General features: G+C 58.5%; 2 protein-coding genes across 5 annotated transcripts in view; one reads left to right on the top strand and one right to left on the bottom strand.

The window, feature by feature from the left end:
* The window catches only part of RELL2 (RELT like 2), a 13,713-nt gene extending 3,385 nt beyond the window's left edge, over window positions 1-10,328 (top strand). For 2 of the 4 annotated variants that reach the window (XM_026858377.1, XM_026858372.1), the window contains exons 2-8: window positions 522-735; window positions 2,383-2,448; window positions 2,522-2,588; window positions 2,908-3,096; window positions 7,155-7,725; window positions 9,314-9,356; window positions 9,623-10,328. In XM_026858377.1, the coding sequence (XP_026714178.1) occupies window positions 528-735; window positions 2,383-2,448; window positions 2,522-2,588; window positions 2,908-3,096; window positions 7,155-7,725; window positions 9,314-9,355 (1,143 nt within the window). In that variant the 5' untranslated portion in view covers window positions 522-527 and the 3' untranslated portion in view covers window position 9,356; window positions 9,623-10,328. Of the gene's footprint in view, window positions 1-10; window positions 36-148; window positions 424-521; window positions 736-2,382; window positions 2,449-2,521; window positions 2,589-2,907; window positions 3,097-7,154; window positions 7,726-9,313; window positions 9,357-9,622 lie in introns of those variants that run through there. The other 2 variants (XM_026858375.1, XM_026858376.1) reach the window with 2 other exon arrangements.
* Window positions 10,320-15,948, bottom strand: part of FCHSD1 (FCH and double SH3 domains 1) — a 6,405-nt gene continuing 776 nt past the window's right edge. The window contains exons 2-19 of the mRNA XM_026858558.1: window positions 15,640-15,842; window positions 15,339-15,384; window positions 14,411-14,484; window positions 14,009-14,153; window positions 13,796-13,932; window positions 13,651-13,714; window positions 13,416-13,544; window positions 13,093-13,215; window positions 12,914-13,009; window positions 12,728-12,835; window positions 12,518-12,622; window positions 12,071-12,301; window positions 11,900-11,983; window positions 11,630-11,786; window positions 11,294-11,499; window positions 11,091-11,187; window positions 10,948-11,015; window positions 10,320-10,833 (exon numbers count right to left, since the gene is read on the bottom strand). Coding sequence (XP_026714359.1) covers window positions 10,768-10,833; window positions 10,948-11,015; window positions 11,091-11,187; window positions 11,294-11,499; window positions 11,630-11,786; window positions 11,900-11,983; window positions 12,071-12,301; window positions 12,518-12,622; window positions 12,728-12,835; window positions 12,914-13,009; window positions 13,093-13,215; window positions 13,416-13,544; window positions 13,651-13,714; window positions 13,796-13,932; window positions 14,009-14,153; window positions 14,411-14,484; window positions 15,339-15,384; window positions 15,640-15,842 — 2,139 coding nt within the window. The 3' untranslated portion in view covers window positions 10,320-10,767. The remainder of the gene's footprint in view (window positions 10,834-10,947; window positions 11,016-11,090; window positions 11,188-11,293; window positions 11,500-11,629; window positions 11,787-11,899; window positions 11,984-12,070; window positions 12,302-12,517; window positions 12,623-12,727; window positions 12,836-12,913; window positions 13,010-13,092; window positions 13,216-13,415; window positions 13,545-13,650; window positions 13,715-13,795; window positions 13,933-14,008; window positions 14,154-14,410; window positions 14,485-15,338; window positions 15,385-15,639; window positions 15,843-15,948) is intronic.

Here is a 15,948-nt window from a genome sequence, read left to right as displayed (position 1 = left end):
TCCGCCGCTGCCGCTGCCGGCGGAGGCCTTCGGCCGTGAGTAGCGAAGGGTGCGGGGGGAGTGCGGCGGCGCGGGGGGGATGCTCGTTCTCCCCCAAGGGTGAGCGGGGTGATGCCGCCCGCCACAGAGCCTGCGAGAGGCCGGGGCACTGGTGCCCTTGGGAAGCCGCCTGCAAGGGCCAGGGGAGCACCACAGCCCGGGGCCGGGTGGGCCTGCGGGGATGCTGCCGCCGCCACCGCTGCCCTTGGGATGCCTCTTGCCGGGAGCGTGCAGAGCGGCAGTGTCCTTGGGAGACCGCGCCGAGCCACCTCCAGCCTGCCCTCTTCTCCGTGGGGCCCCCCCACCATGCTGGACCTTGTGGGGTGAGAGATGAGCCCTTGGCAGCCCAGCCCAGCCCACCCCGGGAGCTGACCCTTGCCCAAGGTGGGCAGGAGGAAGAGGAGAAAAAGGAGGGTGGGCATGGGGAGCTTTGCAGGGGCGTGAGCACTGGGGTGTCTGAGCTGCCTTCCTCGTTCTCCTAGATCCGCATGTCAGACCAGAACAGCACCGACGATGGGGAGTCAGACCCCCAGCACAGCCTGTCTATGGTCTTCCTCCTCGTCCTCGTCTTCTTCATCATGGGACTGGTGGGTTTCCTGATCTGCCATGTCCTGAAAAAGAAGGGTTACCGGTGCCGGACTTTCCGGGACGAGCTCGACCCAGATAACAAAGACGTGTTGGCAGAGCTCCAGGCCAGTGAGTGCTGGGGTGATGGGGGCTCAGTGGGGGCTTGGGTACTTCCTTTTACCCAGCTCAGACCAATGCTCCTTAAACATGCTTCTGGGATACAGGCTGGGGGTGGGAGGGTTACCTGTCACATGCTGCTGCGTTGGGAAAAAGGGATGGGTTGTGAGAGAAGCACAGTGTTCCCTAGTGATCAGAGACTACAGCCCAGAGAGCCCTCTGATCTGCTGGCTCTGCAGGCTGGCAGAAGCTGGTGGTGTCAGGAAGGTGGTCCTTCCCAAAGTGGCGTTATCACCAAAAGATAATTCTGATGAACAGCCAGTGCCTGAATTATAACCCGTGTCCCCTCCAAGGAAAGCATCCTCCAGCCAGGGCATGAGCTGTCTATCTGCCCCTTTGGTATTAGGAGGTCTGGCATGGGGCCAGCATGGTGTCTGCTATAGGTCATGTCCTCTTCCAGTCCCTGTTGTGCCCAGAAGAACAGGGGTGTTTCCTTGGGATCTCTGCCCCACACTGGAAGGGGATATTTAGGAATTTTTCCCATCACTTCAGGCCACCATAACCGGCTCTTGGGTAGTAGGATTGGGAAGTTAGTGCAGTGTCTAGTGCGGGTGCAAGCCAGAGCTCAGTCCAAGCAAGATCTGTTGTTTGATGGTTTCATGAGGCTCTGCTGAAATGTAGAAGAAACTTTTTTTCCAGCTGCTTCCTTACCTGAAAATGGCCAAATGGTGCTACATAACTCCTCTGGCTCCTCTGTGCCACTGTCAGCAATTGGGAGAGTCAGCATATCCCGCTGCCACTTCTTGTGCACAGGAGGGAAACAGGGCTCCCCCAGCTCCCCTGCAGATGCGGCGGGGGCTTCCAGGTCTCTTGGATATGCTCTGGCTTCAGTGACTTGGCTGCACATGACATGGAGACAGTGTCTGAACCTTCCAGGATTGGCTTTGCTTGCTGGAGTTGCCACAGCACAGGGAAACATTTGTGGGCTTCCAGGAGCACAACAGCAGCCCCCGACTGTGTGTTTTGAGGGAGCTGCCTACCATACCTGCTCACAGGACCATATACCACCACAGACTGGGCTGAAGGTCCAGACAGCCAAGCCTCCTGCCTCCAACAGTGACCAGAAGCAGGTTGTGATGAATGCTGGGGATGAATACCATAACGGAGCAGACACTGAGCCAAGTTTCCCCAGCATACCCTTTTAAACTTCCAACAGAATGTAGCTCCAGGGCTATCTCTGCCAGAGATGGTTTTTCTGGATTTAACAGGCCCCAGTGGGTTTATTTTCTATGAACTTGTCCCATTTACCCTTGGAGAATTTTAGCACCCACAGCATTCTGCAGTCAGGCCCTCCAGGGCTGGACTGTTCCCATGAGGAGCTTACTCTTTCAATGTGTTTCAAATCTGCTCCCCGCTCATTTCTCATGGTGCTCCACAGTTCTGAAGGAGCAACACAACCCCTGTCTCCCTGCACACATGGCTGACATTTTAGCCATTTCTTTTCCAGGGTGAGGGATCTGGTGTTCCCCAAGAGCTTCCCAGCATGATGGGAGACACGAGGCTTCTCCAACCTCTCTGGTGATGTGGCTGTTCCTGGGGAGGGACTGGTGAGCTGACTGTCCAATTCCCAGCCCTCAGTGCCACATTTTCTCTTTGCAGATGAAGAAGAGGAGCTGAACGAGGACACTGTGGAGAAGATTGTGAGGTGCATCATCCAAAATGAAGGTGAGCATTTCCTAGGGCTGGCCTGGAGATATGCTGACCGCTTTGGCTGATGCATTCCCTTTTTCTTCTTCAGCAAATGCGGAGGCCCTCAAGGAGATGCTGGGGGACAATGAAGGGGATATCCCAATGCCAATGCCCAGGTGAGGGAAGCCCGTACTAGCTTGTGGCTCCTACACAGTAAGGGAGAAGCAGCCTTTGGGTATCGCCTTGGTCTGGAGACTTTGCAGCCAGCTCCTTTCCAGCTTGTTATAAAGCATCTTCCCAGTAAGAACTCCTGCCCCTCTGAGGGTTGTGATGAGTGCATCACCCCACGGTCAGGGGCAATAGCGCTTCTTCATTCCTGTGCTCACAGAACATCCCCTCCAGAGCTGCTGCTTCTCAGGGCTTGCTGCAGTGAGCTGCACGAGGGTTGGGAAGTCTCCTCCAGATAATGCGACCTGTCATGTCCTTCTATTGCAGCCTTTGTCCCCACCGCAACAGCCAGGACGGGGGCCCACCACATCACCACACGGTGCATCTGGGCTCCACGCAGGCCCCCTGCATCCACTGCAGCAAGAGGAAGAGACACCCGCTGCATCGACAGGGACGGTCCAAGGATGGCAAAGGCAGGATGCATCCTGGAGAGACCACTGTCTTCTCAGTGGGCAGGTACCCAAATGAACCTTGCCAGACATGGCCCATCTGCTCTCGTCACGGAGAGTCTTCTCAGTTCCCCTATTCCTTTCCCCTTCCCCACTTGCCCTACGCCAGGTACCCTCTTGCTCTTCCCCATGTAGATGCCCCAGTAGTTAGTAGCTCTGCAGTTGGGAGTTCTGAGGACCCAGGTGCCTCTTGCACCTGGAAATGCCTGTGGCATGCGGCAGGCCATGATGCACCGGTGGCTTTCCTCCTTCTCCGGGAAGGTGACTAAAGCCTGGGCTGTCCCGCTGACTCAGTGCTGGGCAGAGCCCCAAATCCACGTCCTTTCAAAGCCAGCTGTCCCAGCTATGTGCAACCAGGGCTCTTGCTGCCCAACAGGGGCAGTGACCCCAGGTTTTAGGGTTCTCATTAGGAGGGGCAGGAGTTGACAGCATGTCCCAGGTGCAAGTTATCAGCCACCACTGTCAGAATGAAAGAGTGGCTGTGCTCCTCTAGGTCGTTGCCTCCAATGATAACTGCAATTAGATGACATGGCAGGAATATAAGAATAGAGGAGTGTACCTGATATTTCCCACAAATACTTTTCCACTCCCCATGTGGTCTCACCTCAAGGGACTTCCTGAGCTGCTTGTGGTCTCTGTGTAATCTTTAGTACAATCTGCATTCCCCATCAGAAAGGTTTAACATGTACAAGACCTTTAGCAAAGTTTTGCAGTGCTCAGCTCTCTCCTGCAGTGGTGACTGGGGCAGGGTGATGAGCAGCTACTGGTCCCTGGATGAGCAACCTGGTGAGACACAAAGCTCTGCTATACTCAGACCCCGCAGCAGGTCTTCGTTCAGGGCCTAAGCCTTGATGAAGCTGCATGTTGTGGTCTGGAGAGACAGTCCTTTCATGGTGATGTTGAGCCAGAGTGGGCACCAGGGGGGTGCGGGTTTTTCACAGCAAGGAGTCTCAGCAGGGAGATGAACAGGGAGATTTATGGGGAGCTGGTGAAGGGAAGAGACACGCCAGACCTCCTCGTGCTGAACTCCAGCTAAGATCACACCTTCTGGAGACTGACAGCTTCTGGCTTCCTCTTTGCCTGTTGCTGTCAGCTGTCATAGGTGGTGGTGTTTGGTAAGCCAGGTCTCTGCACAGTTGCGTATGCATGGCTAGCTCATTCTCTGGCTGGTGCCCAGCCCCATCCACTCCTCTGTGTCCTTTGTCCATGCTCTTCTCAGCCTCTTTTGCTTACCTCTGAGTGCTGGAGAAGATAGTCTCCTTTCCCAAAGGCACGATACCTCAGATCTTGGTTTTCTCTTTTTATCCTTGTTAATATCCTGTGTCACATCAGACTTCTCCATGGGACAGTCATTACATTTCTCCAATGTTTTATTTTAAAAGTTTCCACTTCCTGAATCTCCTTGGTATAAGATTCAGCTGCTAAGGGACCTATGTGTCCACGAGGTACAAAACTACCTCCAAATTCTGGTTCTCATTTCCAAGCTGGCCCCTTTACTTTTTCAGATTCTGGCTGACTTTTCTGGGACTGCCCTTGCTGTGTCTTATTTACTATGAATATCTTGATTGCACAAAGTACTTTGACTCGTGGCTCATCCTACATACAAAAGCTCCTTTAACTCACCTCCTCTGTTACAATCTTCAGGTCTGTTTCTTTCTTTTTATTTTGCTATTAGTTTTTTCTTGGACAGAGTGGTTGAGAGTCCAGCCCCCTTTCCTATTACCTACAGCTCATTGGCTGAGTCTGGTCATCGCTAAAGGAGTGGAAAGGAGTGAGGTTAGTGAAGGTCCACCAAGATCATCAGGGGCTGGAGCATGTGACGTGTGAGTTGTTGAGGGAACAGTGTTTGTTTAGCCTGGAGAAATGCAAAGGGGCATCTAATTGCTCTCTAAAACTCCTCAAAGAGGTGGGAGGAGTTTAAATGAAGATGAAGCTAGACTCCTCTCAGAGATGCACAGGGAAGGGGAAGAGGCAATGGCTGCAAACTGCAACAAGAGAAATCCAGGAAAAACTATTTTACCCTGAGAGTGGTGCAGCCCTGGGACAGGGCCCAGAGGAGTGGAGGGATCTCCATCCTCGGAGCTTTCCAAAACCTGACTGGACAGGGCCCTGGGCAACCTGACTGAGGGTGGGAGGTGGCCCATTTTCAAGCAGAGGGTTGGACTGGAAAGCTCCCAAGGGCTTTTTTGCACCTAAATTATTCTATACTTCCGAAGTAATCAGAGTTATATGATCTGAATGATTTACAATTTATCTTAGGGCTTTCCCTAAACCAGTTGTTGTCAGTGGTGTTGTCCACCAAAGCATCTGTGTCTGACCCCCTGTCCTTAGCCCTATCAGTCAAGGTGTGTCACGTCCTACTGAATCAAATGCCTCAGTGATGCTGACTAGGCAGATAGCCAACACTCTCCTGCCTTTCCCCTCAGGTTGGTTACTTTACCTCTTGTGCCCCCTCCAGTCTGAACCCTGCCTGCTCTTTGAATCTCTTCCCAGCTCTTCCAGGATGACATTGCTCAATGACATTATCAAGAGATGATCCTGCTACTCGTGCCTCCTCCCCATCCCTCTTTGGGACTGGGATGTTGTTTGGTCTTCCTGAATCTCAGTGCTGGTGCCTTGTCTCAAATATCTGGATAGACCTGAAAGGTCACATTTGCTGCTGCTTGGCCTGACTTGAGCAGTCCTGTGGGTACTTCACCAGGAATGGAAACATTTCTCTTCTTGTCCCTTTTAATCATGAGCAGCATTTCTGACTGCAGTGCTAAGGGGTGTGTACTGTCCACAGACTGTTGCCTGGTCCTCTTCTGGTGGTGTTCTTCTTCATCTCTGGCATCTCATCTGGCATCTTTTCTTATTTCTCAGACTTTTTTTTCTCAGCTTCTTCCTTCAGAATAGCTGTACTGCCATGTGCTTGACCTTTGGGTCTTGTTCTTCTTTCAACACCAGCAGTGCTTGAACTTCACTGCTGAAATTGTATTTTGCCCTGATGCTGACTTGCAGCTGAACCCCATCAGAGCCAGGGCCATCTGCAGCCTCTCTGCATGTGACTCGAGTGCAGAGAGCGTGGTTGCTGAGTGAGTCATGGCTGCATGAGATCTCTGTGGTGGGATCAGTGTTCTTTGGCTGGTGGACTCCAGCTCACTACGGAAGAGATTTCCCATCTGCTGATCCAGCAGTAGCTTGCATTGCTTATGAAGAGGAGTCACAGTGTTAGTCAGAAACAAGTTACTTGCAATTCTGACTTCTAGGCTTTGCCTATGTGTTACCCCTCAGAAATCCCAAAGTTATGTTAGATCCCTAACTTTTCTCCTCTTCCCACATGCAATATTGCATCACCTCTGATTATAACCACACCCTTTGTGGGTGTCAGACTACTTTCTGCACCTGTTCTCCTGCCTATCCTGGAGATTTAAGCTGTTACCTGACATATGGTGGAACCTTGGTGAACCACCTAGGTACCATCCATCACTCCATGGGATGGCACACAACATGCTCTGGCTGATTTTAGCCAAACAACTACTCCTGGCTTTTGATCTCTGTACCCAAATATAGCTCACTCTGCTGAACCCTGTCCCTGACACTCAGCGTGTACTGCTTGCCAAAACTCTGGCTCTTGTTCCCCTGATGGAAATCCGCCACTGGGTGCAACATCCATGCAGCTCTGCACAGCCATCCCTTCTTCACCAGGCTTAGCTGGTTTGCATTTCACCTTCTGAATCAACACCTGAGTTTCTGTACAAGCCCCTTTCACCTAGGTTGCATCTCGGAGCATTTCCAAGAGCCGTAACCCATCTTGTTGGTGGGCTCTGGACCAGCCAACATCTGGATTGATATTTTCATCCTCTTTCTAGTTGTTCTGCCAAAAAATGAAGGGGAAAATGGGGTTAAGTCAATGGAGGCATGGCCAGAGTGGGGGTCAGTGGTGTTGAATGGGTCTGAAAGGTTGGAGATCAGCACCACTACATCGCAGAGAAAGGAGATCCAAGGCTGGAGGTGAGGGCAAGCTGGAAATACAGCTGGGAGAGAGGAGGGAAGGGATTTTGATCCATCCTGCACTCATTCCAGGTTTCGTGTCACACACATCGGGAAGAAACCCACTTTCCACGAGCAGCAGGATGGTCCCCTGCCTGACGGCAGCCGGGAGCCAAGCACGGAGGAGCTGGAGCGCAGCAGCGAACGGCTCCAGCACGAGTGGGCTCGCAATGGGACTGTCCCCACTGGTGGCCTGCAGAACGGAGCTGTCCAGAAGGGTGCCCAGAGCAGCAAGGGTGGGGAGCAGAGCCGCTCCACCACTCCAGCCCGGAACACACCAGTCAGCTCCAGCACTCATGACAGCAGATGGGTGGGCAAGGGGTCCAGCATGGCAGGCTCGCTGCAGGATTCTGGCACTGCTCCTGGGAGCATGAGCCGCCAGCGGAAGCTCCTGAGCCATCGGATGCTGGGAGGGTCGAGTCCCAGTATCCCAGGAGAGCTGGTGCAGGAAGGAGCCAGCATCTGCCTGGAGGAGACTGGACTGGGGTCAGCAGATGAAGTGTCGGATATTCATGGGAGCCTGAGTCTGCATGAACAGGTTGAGGAGTTGGGACAAGATGACAGCAGCAGAAAACAGTCCGGAGCGGAGGACATGGGGCAGCAGGTAGGTTCCTTCTCTTCCTTGTCCCCCTGTGGTCCCCTGAGCTAGAGGGTTTGAAGGGTTGTGGCACAGCACCCCACATCCTGCTGCCGACAAGATCAACCCGCAAAGCGTTGGTGGTGTGAGCTGTGCAGCGAGGACAGGCGAGCTGAGACTTGCACTGGGCTGACTGCAGCATGGAACCCGCCCTGTCCTGCCCACCCTGTTTCTGCTTGCCTTTTTTGATTGCATTTTCCCATTTTCTAACGTCTGGGGCATGTAGAGTCATCATGACAGTTCCCACCCTGCTGGTACCTGCACTATGGGGAAAAGGCAGGTCACTGGTTGACTTGCATTTCAAATGCTGCAGACCTGCTGCCAGCTGCCCCTCAGGCAAGGGATCCATTGGGATCACTTTTTCTTGACCTTGGGGAACTCTGCTGCTGCAGATAGTCCCCCCAAAACTGTAGCTTCACTGCAGTGCTGGGGCTCAATGTGGCCAGCAGTGTACAGGCAGGGACAGATGTCTCCAGGAGCCTTTCTTGCCTTGAAGTCTCAGGAACAGTGAAACCAACTGGTTGTTTCTTGTTTGTTCTTCCTTGCCCTGGAGGGGCTGGTGCTGGCTATGCTCAGAGAGAACAGCCCACTCTGGGCCAACTGGGGGGCTCCCAGCACCCTGGTATCTCCCAGCCTTCCTACCCAACCACCTTGCTGGAGGTGCTAGAGTGCTCCAGGGCAGCACTGGCAAGGACACCATCTGCTTGGCCTCTGATTTGGGGGATTTGCTCTCTGCCACTGCCTCCAGGCTGTTACCACTGAGCAAATGACACAGTGGTGGTAGCAGACACCCAACACATACACTAACTCACGTGGTTCTGCAATTGGGGAAAGATGGTTTTCATGTAAGGGGACTGGGGGAAAGCACCTGGTGTGGCGTCACCCTACCAAGGTGGGCTTGGGGAAAGGTGTCTAGCTACATGTAGGCTAAGGCAAAAGGGAGGAACATGCTGTGTTTATTGTGTCTTTCTGCTTTCTGGTGGCTGGGCTGGAAGGGTCTGGGCTCCTCCAGGCTGGAGGCTTGAACTGTTTTATGGAGAAAGGCAGCCCAAGGCCATCACGCCAGACAGAGTGGATGGGCTGCAGCTCTTCTCTGGAGACCTGGAGAGGCGGCAACAGGTCCCCTCTTCTCCCATGGCCCCTCTGATCTCCAGGGAAAGATTCACATGGAAGACAAGGCCAGGGATACTGTGATTTTTCCCCTCTTTGTCTGTCCCGTCTGTAATGGCAGGCTCTTGTCTCAGACCCTGTGCCAGGCTTTGGGGTGTTTCTTCAGCATGCTCCCGAACACAGAGGCCCAGGAGAACAGTGATGGGACCTCACTGGGACATTTACCACTGAGCCCTGGTGTTGCTTGGACTATCCCTTGTCCCTTAGGTCCCAGCCAGGGCCACCACAAGTGTTGTTAGCCACTGCTCAACATGTACTGCAGGTGAAGGGGCCTCACTGGGGTTGAGCCTGGGCATGACTGCTGCAGACAGCAGAGCCCGTCTTGTCCCCTCTCCCTCGCAGCACTCCCACACCCTGACATCCACATCCCTCCTCCCTCCCACAGGAGCCCAGCGCCATGTTGCAGGACCGAGGAGCAACGGTGTGACGTGAGTGCTTCTCCCCAGTCCCTGGGGCGATGTCCAGGGTCGGGGGGGGGGAAGGCACCGGGAGCCCAGTGGTGGAGAGAGGGTGAACCCCTTCTCCAAGAGGGCTTGTTCCCGATGCACTGGGTCCTGCGTGAGCAGGTCCTCTTACCTGCTGGCTGCCAGCTGTGCCAGCTTTGGGCAGACACTGGGCCAGGGCAGCCTGGCCTGTGCTGGCAGGGAATGCCACGGCTGTGGGGAAAAACCCCATCCTGCCCCTCTCCCCACAGCTCCTCTCCGCTCCCCGCTGGAGTGTGGACAGGAGGTGCGTGGCCCCTAGTGCCCATGCTGGGCTAGGGGCTCTGCTGCGGGGGGACCGTGGGGCAGTCGGCCCCAGCCCCGGGTGGGCAGCTACGCGCTTGGCATGGCCGGAGCGACGCGCCGATGTTACAGACAACTGCACTCGGCGCCAGACCTCATCCCATTGGCAATAGGTACCCAACTCCCACCCACCGTACCCACCCCAGAGACCCTCTTGGGGGACCCTCGGGCCTGGCAGGGGCAGGACAGAGCCCAGTCCCCGCTGCCCACCTGGCCCCCGCAGCCCCCCAGCGCTGGGGAAGGATGCATCGGAGGAGGCTGTGGCGAGGTGCAGGGACGGAGGCAGCGGCTTTGCCCCCACCTTGGGGTGGGTGGCAGCACCCCTTCACCCACCCAGCACATCCACTGCAGAGCACAGCTCCCCCGGGCACCCCTGCCACACAGAGTGGTCACAGGCACAAATCCTGCAACGGTGAGGGACCCTGCAGGTCTCTGGGAGATGCTGGCAGAGAGAGGAGCTTCCAGACCCATCCTGACACAGGAGGGGCCAGAGCCCGGCCCTGGGGGCAGGATCACACCCCGGCCAGGCCAGCGGCCAGCCCTGGTGCCCAGGACAAGCTTTGGTGTGTAACTGCACTGTACATAGACAAGCTAAAACCATTAAAGCTACTGAACCCCACGGCAGTCAACTGGCTTTATTGGGGCACAGCCCCCCGCGCCGCTTGCCCACTCCTGACTGGGGGGAGATGCCTGGGGGGCAGGTAGGGCCCTGGGGCTGAGCCCCCCCCCAGGGAACCAGGGCTGCACTGGGGTTGCACAGGTGATGCCAGGCAGAAGGTGCAGTCAAGAGCTGGGTGAGACGGGGCCCAGCCATGGCACTGAGCACCCCAATAAAGGGGCTGCCAGGATGCCCTATGCTGTGTAGGGATGCAGGACCACTCTGCAAGCAGCACTGGGCAGGATGTGGCCCCTGGAGAGACCAGCTCGGGGCATGGGGCAGCATCAGCCCCTGCTGCTGGGGCAGCATCAGCCCCTGCTGCTGGGGCAGCAGCCCATGGCAGCTTGCTTGGGTGAAGCTTTCTGGGGAGCGGGGAGGGATGGGGGACCTGCAGCGTCAGCTGAAGTGCAGCTCAGGGTCAGGCTCAGGGGCTCTGCCAGGTGGTGGGGGGGGCGCACGGAGCTGTGGAGAGAGGAGAGGAGAAGCAGTGCTGATACACCAAGGCTGCTCACCCTGCTTCAGATGCACACGGGTGGCATAACTGGGGGGGCACAGCATTGCTGTGATGGGGCATACCGGCCGGAGGCGGGTGGCTGCCAGGTCTGGAGAGCTCTGACCACTGCCTGTGCCATCGTGCCTGCAACCTGGAAGGGCCTGGCAGTTCAGCCAAGCTCACCACATGTCCCCACAGCCCCTTTTGCAGCCTCCCTGGCACTCACCTCCCAGTGGCATTTCAGGAGAGGGGCTGGGTGCCAGGCTGGTCCTGGGCACAAGGCCAGGAGGGGAGAAGGGTGGTGGGGATGGTGATGGCAGCTCCTGAGAAGACAGAGCCAAGATGGGTGGGAGCAGTCACCAGCAGTCCTGGCAGAAGATGGGGGGCTGCCTCACGCCGAGGGGACATGGTGACCCTCCTGGTACTGACCTGCCCAGCTGCCCCCTGGCCCCCAGTTAGCTCCTCCACCACCAAGGAGGGGAAGCAGCCAATGCGGCCGTTGAAGTCGCCCATCCAGAAGCCATCATCCACCTCACCAGGGGCACGGGGCAGCACCCGGATGATGGCCCCCTCAGGGAAGCTCAGCTCCTCAGGGCTCTGCCCCTCGTAGTCGTACAGGGCTCGCACCAGCCAGGCTACAAGGAGGATGGGATGGGATGGGGGCTCAGCACACACCAGTGCTGCTGCTGCAGGGGGTCAGTGTCCCCTGGACACCAGCCCCTCATCTGTCTCCTTCCCCAGGGGAGGTGACACCCCAGCACCCACCTCCAGGCTCCAGCACCAGTTCTGCAGCCATGATGCTGGAGAGCTGGCGATGCAGTGCAGAGGGTCCTGGGGGGCCAGCCTCATCCCCCAGCTCACCACCCAGGGACAGCAGGTACTTTTCAGGGACATAGCCAACTTGGCCCACCTTGTTTCGAGCCTGAAGGGGCAGAAAACACTTCATCGTCGCAGCCCCCAGGGCAGGGATAGTCCTGGGGACCTCTGAAATGTGTCCCCTTGAGTATGAGCCAGTGGGGCTCAGACTGCTCCCACCTTCACCCACTCCTCTGCATCACCATCCTCGATGATCTCCAGCTCCTCACCCTGGGTGATGGACAGTTCATCTGCCTGGCAGCCCTACAGGGGACAAAGTGGCAGAGAGGCTAAGGGTGCTGGTCCCGAGCAGGCAGGGTGAGGGAGAGGGAAAGGCAACCATGACTGTACCTGGTATCCAAAGATCACCCTGCAGGTGTAGGGGTAGGTGCGGGCAGTAGGGCCAGGCTCATTGTCCTCATCTGGCTCATCACTGTCCTCATAGTCGTCAAACTCAGACAGATCCAGCCCTGCAGGTGCCGCCTCGCCTGCTCCCACCATGGCCCCCGCCAGCCAAGTGTCCACGTCCAGCCCCGCTGCCCGCAGCAGCGCCAGCCGTGCTTCTGCCTTCACCCGGCTGACCTGGGGCCACACACATTGTCAAGGTGTAAGGCGACAGCTACAGGGTGGGGGGACAGCCCAGCAAGGCCCATCACTCCCCGTCCCAGCGTGGTTGCCATGGTGGCAGAGCACCCCCAGTGCCACATCCCCAGCCACACACCTCCCCATCCCTGCATCCCCCACCCCAGGGGTGACAGACCTTGAAGCTGCCCTGAGCTTCCTGCCTGGGGAACCCACCTCTGCCTTCCGGATGTTTTCCCTCGCTTCTTCCATCTGTCGCTCCATGGTGGCTGCCTCCACCTCTGGGACCTGCTGCCGCCTGGACTCCAGCCTCTGCAGCACCTGGGTGGGCACCCACAGGTCAGTGGGGTGGTGGGAGCTGGGAGGGGCAGGGAAAGCCCATTCCTGAGAGCCCCCCTGCACTCTTCAGGGAAGGACAGCACCTACCTCCTCACTGTGCGCCTTGTTTTTGCAGTCCCGAGCCACCCGCGTGGCCCAGCGCCGTGCCTCCTTCTCCAGGCTGGCCCCATCATCCCCCGGTGGCAGCAGGCACACCTGTGTGAGGACAGGGTGGCTGAGAAAGGGCTGACTGTGTGGACCCCTCCCTGCCATAATGTCCCCTCTGCCACCCACCTCCTCCACCCCGGTGAGCTGGAAGCGCTGTTCGGAGGCCAGGGCGAAGGCGGGGTGGTCCTGCAGGAAGAGGAGTAGGTCCTGCTCCCGGCACACCTGCAGCAGGGGAGCGGCATGGGGCTGGGGGAGCTCACACGTCCCTTCCAGCCCCAGCCAGCTCCCGGGATGGGTGCTGTTACCCGCGTGGACGCCTCCGCGATGCCCTGGAACCAGTCCCGCGTGGCCCGGGAGGTCTCCACCTCCGTCTGGCTGGCTACTGACAGGTGCTCCCGCAGCCGCTCGTAGAGGTCACCATCCAGGGCCTGGGGGAACACGGGTGGGAACGCCCCCCCCCCGGCACTGCCCACACTCCCCTGGGGAGCATCCCTGACCCCCCAGGGCAGCTGGCTCTGACCCCACACCAGCGGGACACTCCCTGCTGCAACCCCTTGCAGTGGCATCAGGGAGATGCTTCTCACAGGACCCAGAGGAGGGGACGTGGGGTGGTCCGAGCAGCTCCTACCTGCATGGCAGCGGGCAGCTCCACCCGCCGGTAATGCTCCAAGTGGGAGGTGGCAGACACCAGGGCAAAGCCATACTCGTTCTGTACCCCCACCAGCTGCCTTGAGTGCTCAGCCACCCGTGACAAGAACTGTAGGGATGGGGAGAGCGGGCTTAGTGATGGGGTGGGGGTCACTGCCCCATGTGCCCCTGCACCCCTCTGCTTGGGTACCCCACTGCTCCCCGGCACTGCTGACCTTGGCGCTGAGTTTTTGCAGGCTAGCCTTGGTGTGAAATATCCTCCGGTCACTCTTCTGGAGCCTGGAGAGAATGGATTGGGGCGGGGTGGGTGTGACCACTCTGTGGCCACAGCAGCACCCCACCATGGTCCTCTCTGCTCACCGAGCCTCCACGTCAGCCGCCTTGTCCTTGGCCACCTCACTGCTCCTCTGGAGGTGGGTGAACTGCTTCTTTGCCTTGTCCAGCTCCTTCACTGTCTCCAGCAGCTCTGCTTGTGCCTTCTGCAGCCGCTCTATGCCCTGTAGGGAGCATCAACCATGGCAGGGACAGTCACCCCCATTGCCCAGGCAGGGGGACACGTCCTCGACCCAGTACCTTCTTGAGCATCCTCTCCTTGGAGAGGCGGGCGGTCCGGGCAGCCTCCGTGGCGAGGGCACGGTAGCTCTCTGAGGCGGTGACACGGACCTGCCCGGCGTGCGCGGTCCCCTCTATGACACCCTTCCAGACAGCGGCCACACTCCTGCAGACAGGGGCGTTAAGAAAGGGCAGGGTACTCTCCTGCATCCCTGCCAGCTTTTGGGGATGCCTAACAGGAGAATCAGCACCCTCAGCCCCTGCTGTCCCCTTAGAGTCGCGTACCACATCCTTGGGGACATCCCACCCAGGTCTGCAGCCAAATTCTGGTTACCATTAGGCATCTCCCAGCAGGGAGGGCCAAGGATGGGCACAGCTAGCCCCAGCCCCTTGTCCCCATTCCTGTTCGTGTCCCCAGCCCACCTCGAGTCGCCGGCCTCGCTGCGGCCCCGCTGCCAGTCTCTCTTCATGAACTGGCTCGCCAGCCTCTGCAGCGCCTGCAGACAGACCTGTCACCACCAGCACACCCCAACCCTACCCCAGCACCCCACTGTCCTGCTCTGGGGCTGAAACTGGGCTCCCCCACACTGACTGCCCACCTCACGTGTGTCCTCAGATCAGGGGACACACACATCCCACTGTGGCTTGGCAGGGACCCCACCATGTTCCCCATGGGAAAACCTTTTTGGGGAGCAGCCACCACCATGAGAGGACCCCCCTCGCTGCAGCTTTTGGGACAGAGAGCTGGCAAGGGGATGCCAGCAAGTGACATTGGCTGCAGAGGCAGAGTAGAGGAGCGCCCAGCAAAGCCAAGCACAGCAAGAGCCCAACCCCGGGGTGATGGTCCCCCTGCAGCCTGGAGAGGAGGGGAGAGGGGTAAGTGAGGCAGCATGGCACCTGTCTGCGGGCAGGGCATCTCTGCTGCAGGGTGTCCCCAAGGGATGCTGCGGGGACGTCTCACACAGCAAACCCAGGTTCTGCCATTTAAGAGCAGAGCCCTGTGATGACCCAGCAGACAGCAGAGCTGAGTGGTTTCCTCCCCCCGCAAGGTTTTCCCTCCAGGCCCCCAGAACACCTGAGGTTCAGGCCACGCTGTGCTCAGCAAAGCACCCCAGTGGGTGCCTTACCATGGTCTGTCTCCCCCCAGCCAGGAAAATGCTGAGCCCAGCTGCCACTGCCCTCTGTGACCAGCACGGAGCAGCCAAGCGCTGCTTTGCTCAGAAAATTCTGACACTGCCCACGGCCTGCGTGGGGCCGTGCCCTGCTCTGGTACACCCCGTGCAGGAAGGACGGGGCTCGGTGCTTGTGCCTCCCCGGGCCAACACTCCTGAAACGGGTGGCACCTCCATACCTGCCCGTACTCCCTGTCGATGGCAGCCCTCTGCTTGCTGTAGGACCTGTGGGGAGAGGGCGTGCAGGGCAGGCAAGGACCCACGCGGGGGGCAGCGATGGGCCACCCCTGGCATCAGCCCCCTGCCACCACCCCGCACTGGGATGTCCCCATCTGGCCACCCCGGTGGATGATGGAGCCCACGACCTCGACGTGGCAGGCTCAAGGTGAGCCGTGCCTGGCAAGGTGGCTCCTTGCCCCACACGTGGGATGAGCTGGCCGGTCTCAGCTCGGGGACACACCGACACGCGTGGGACCTTACCTGATGTCCTCCAGCAGCTCGACGTCACGCTGCTGCTTGCTCTGCAGGCCCGAGAGCTGCTCGAGGAGGTGGACCCGCACCTCCTGGGTGAGCTTCACCTGCAGGACGGCCCCGCTCAGCGCCTGGGGCCGCTGGGAGTCGGGGGGCGTGCGCTGCCCCCGGTACAGGATCCAGTTGCCCCCCCCGCCCCTCTCTGGGGGCCGCTGCAGGAGCCAGTGGCCACAGCCCGGCTGCGGTCCTGCTCGCCCAGCCCCGGTGAGGGTCCGCCAGGGGCGACTCCGGATCCCCGCTGCAGGATCCGGCCCCGGT

Source organism: Athene cunicularia (assembly GCF_003259725.1).
Source record: "Athene cunicularia isolate RWA chromosome 13 unlocalized genomic scaffold, athCun1 chr13_part1, whole genome shotgun sequence".
Lineage (NCBI taxonomy): Eukaryota > Metazoa > Chordata > Aves > Strigiformes > Strigidae > Athene > Athene cunicularia.
Note: the sequence above shows the minus strand (reverse complement) of the source record. Positions and strands in the feature narration are given on the sequence as shown.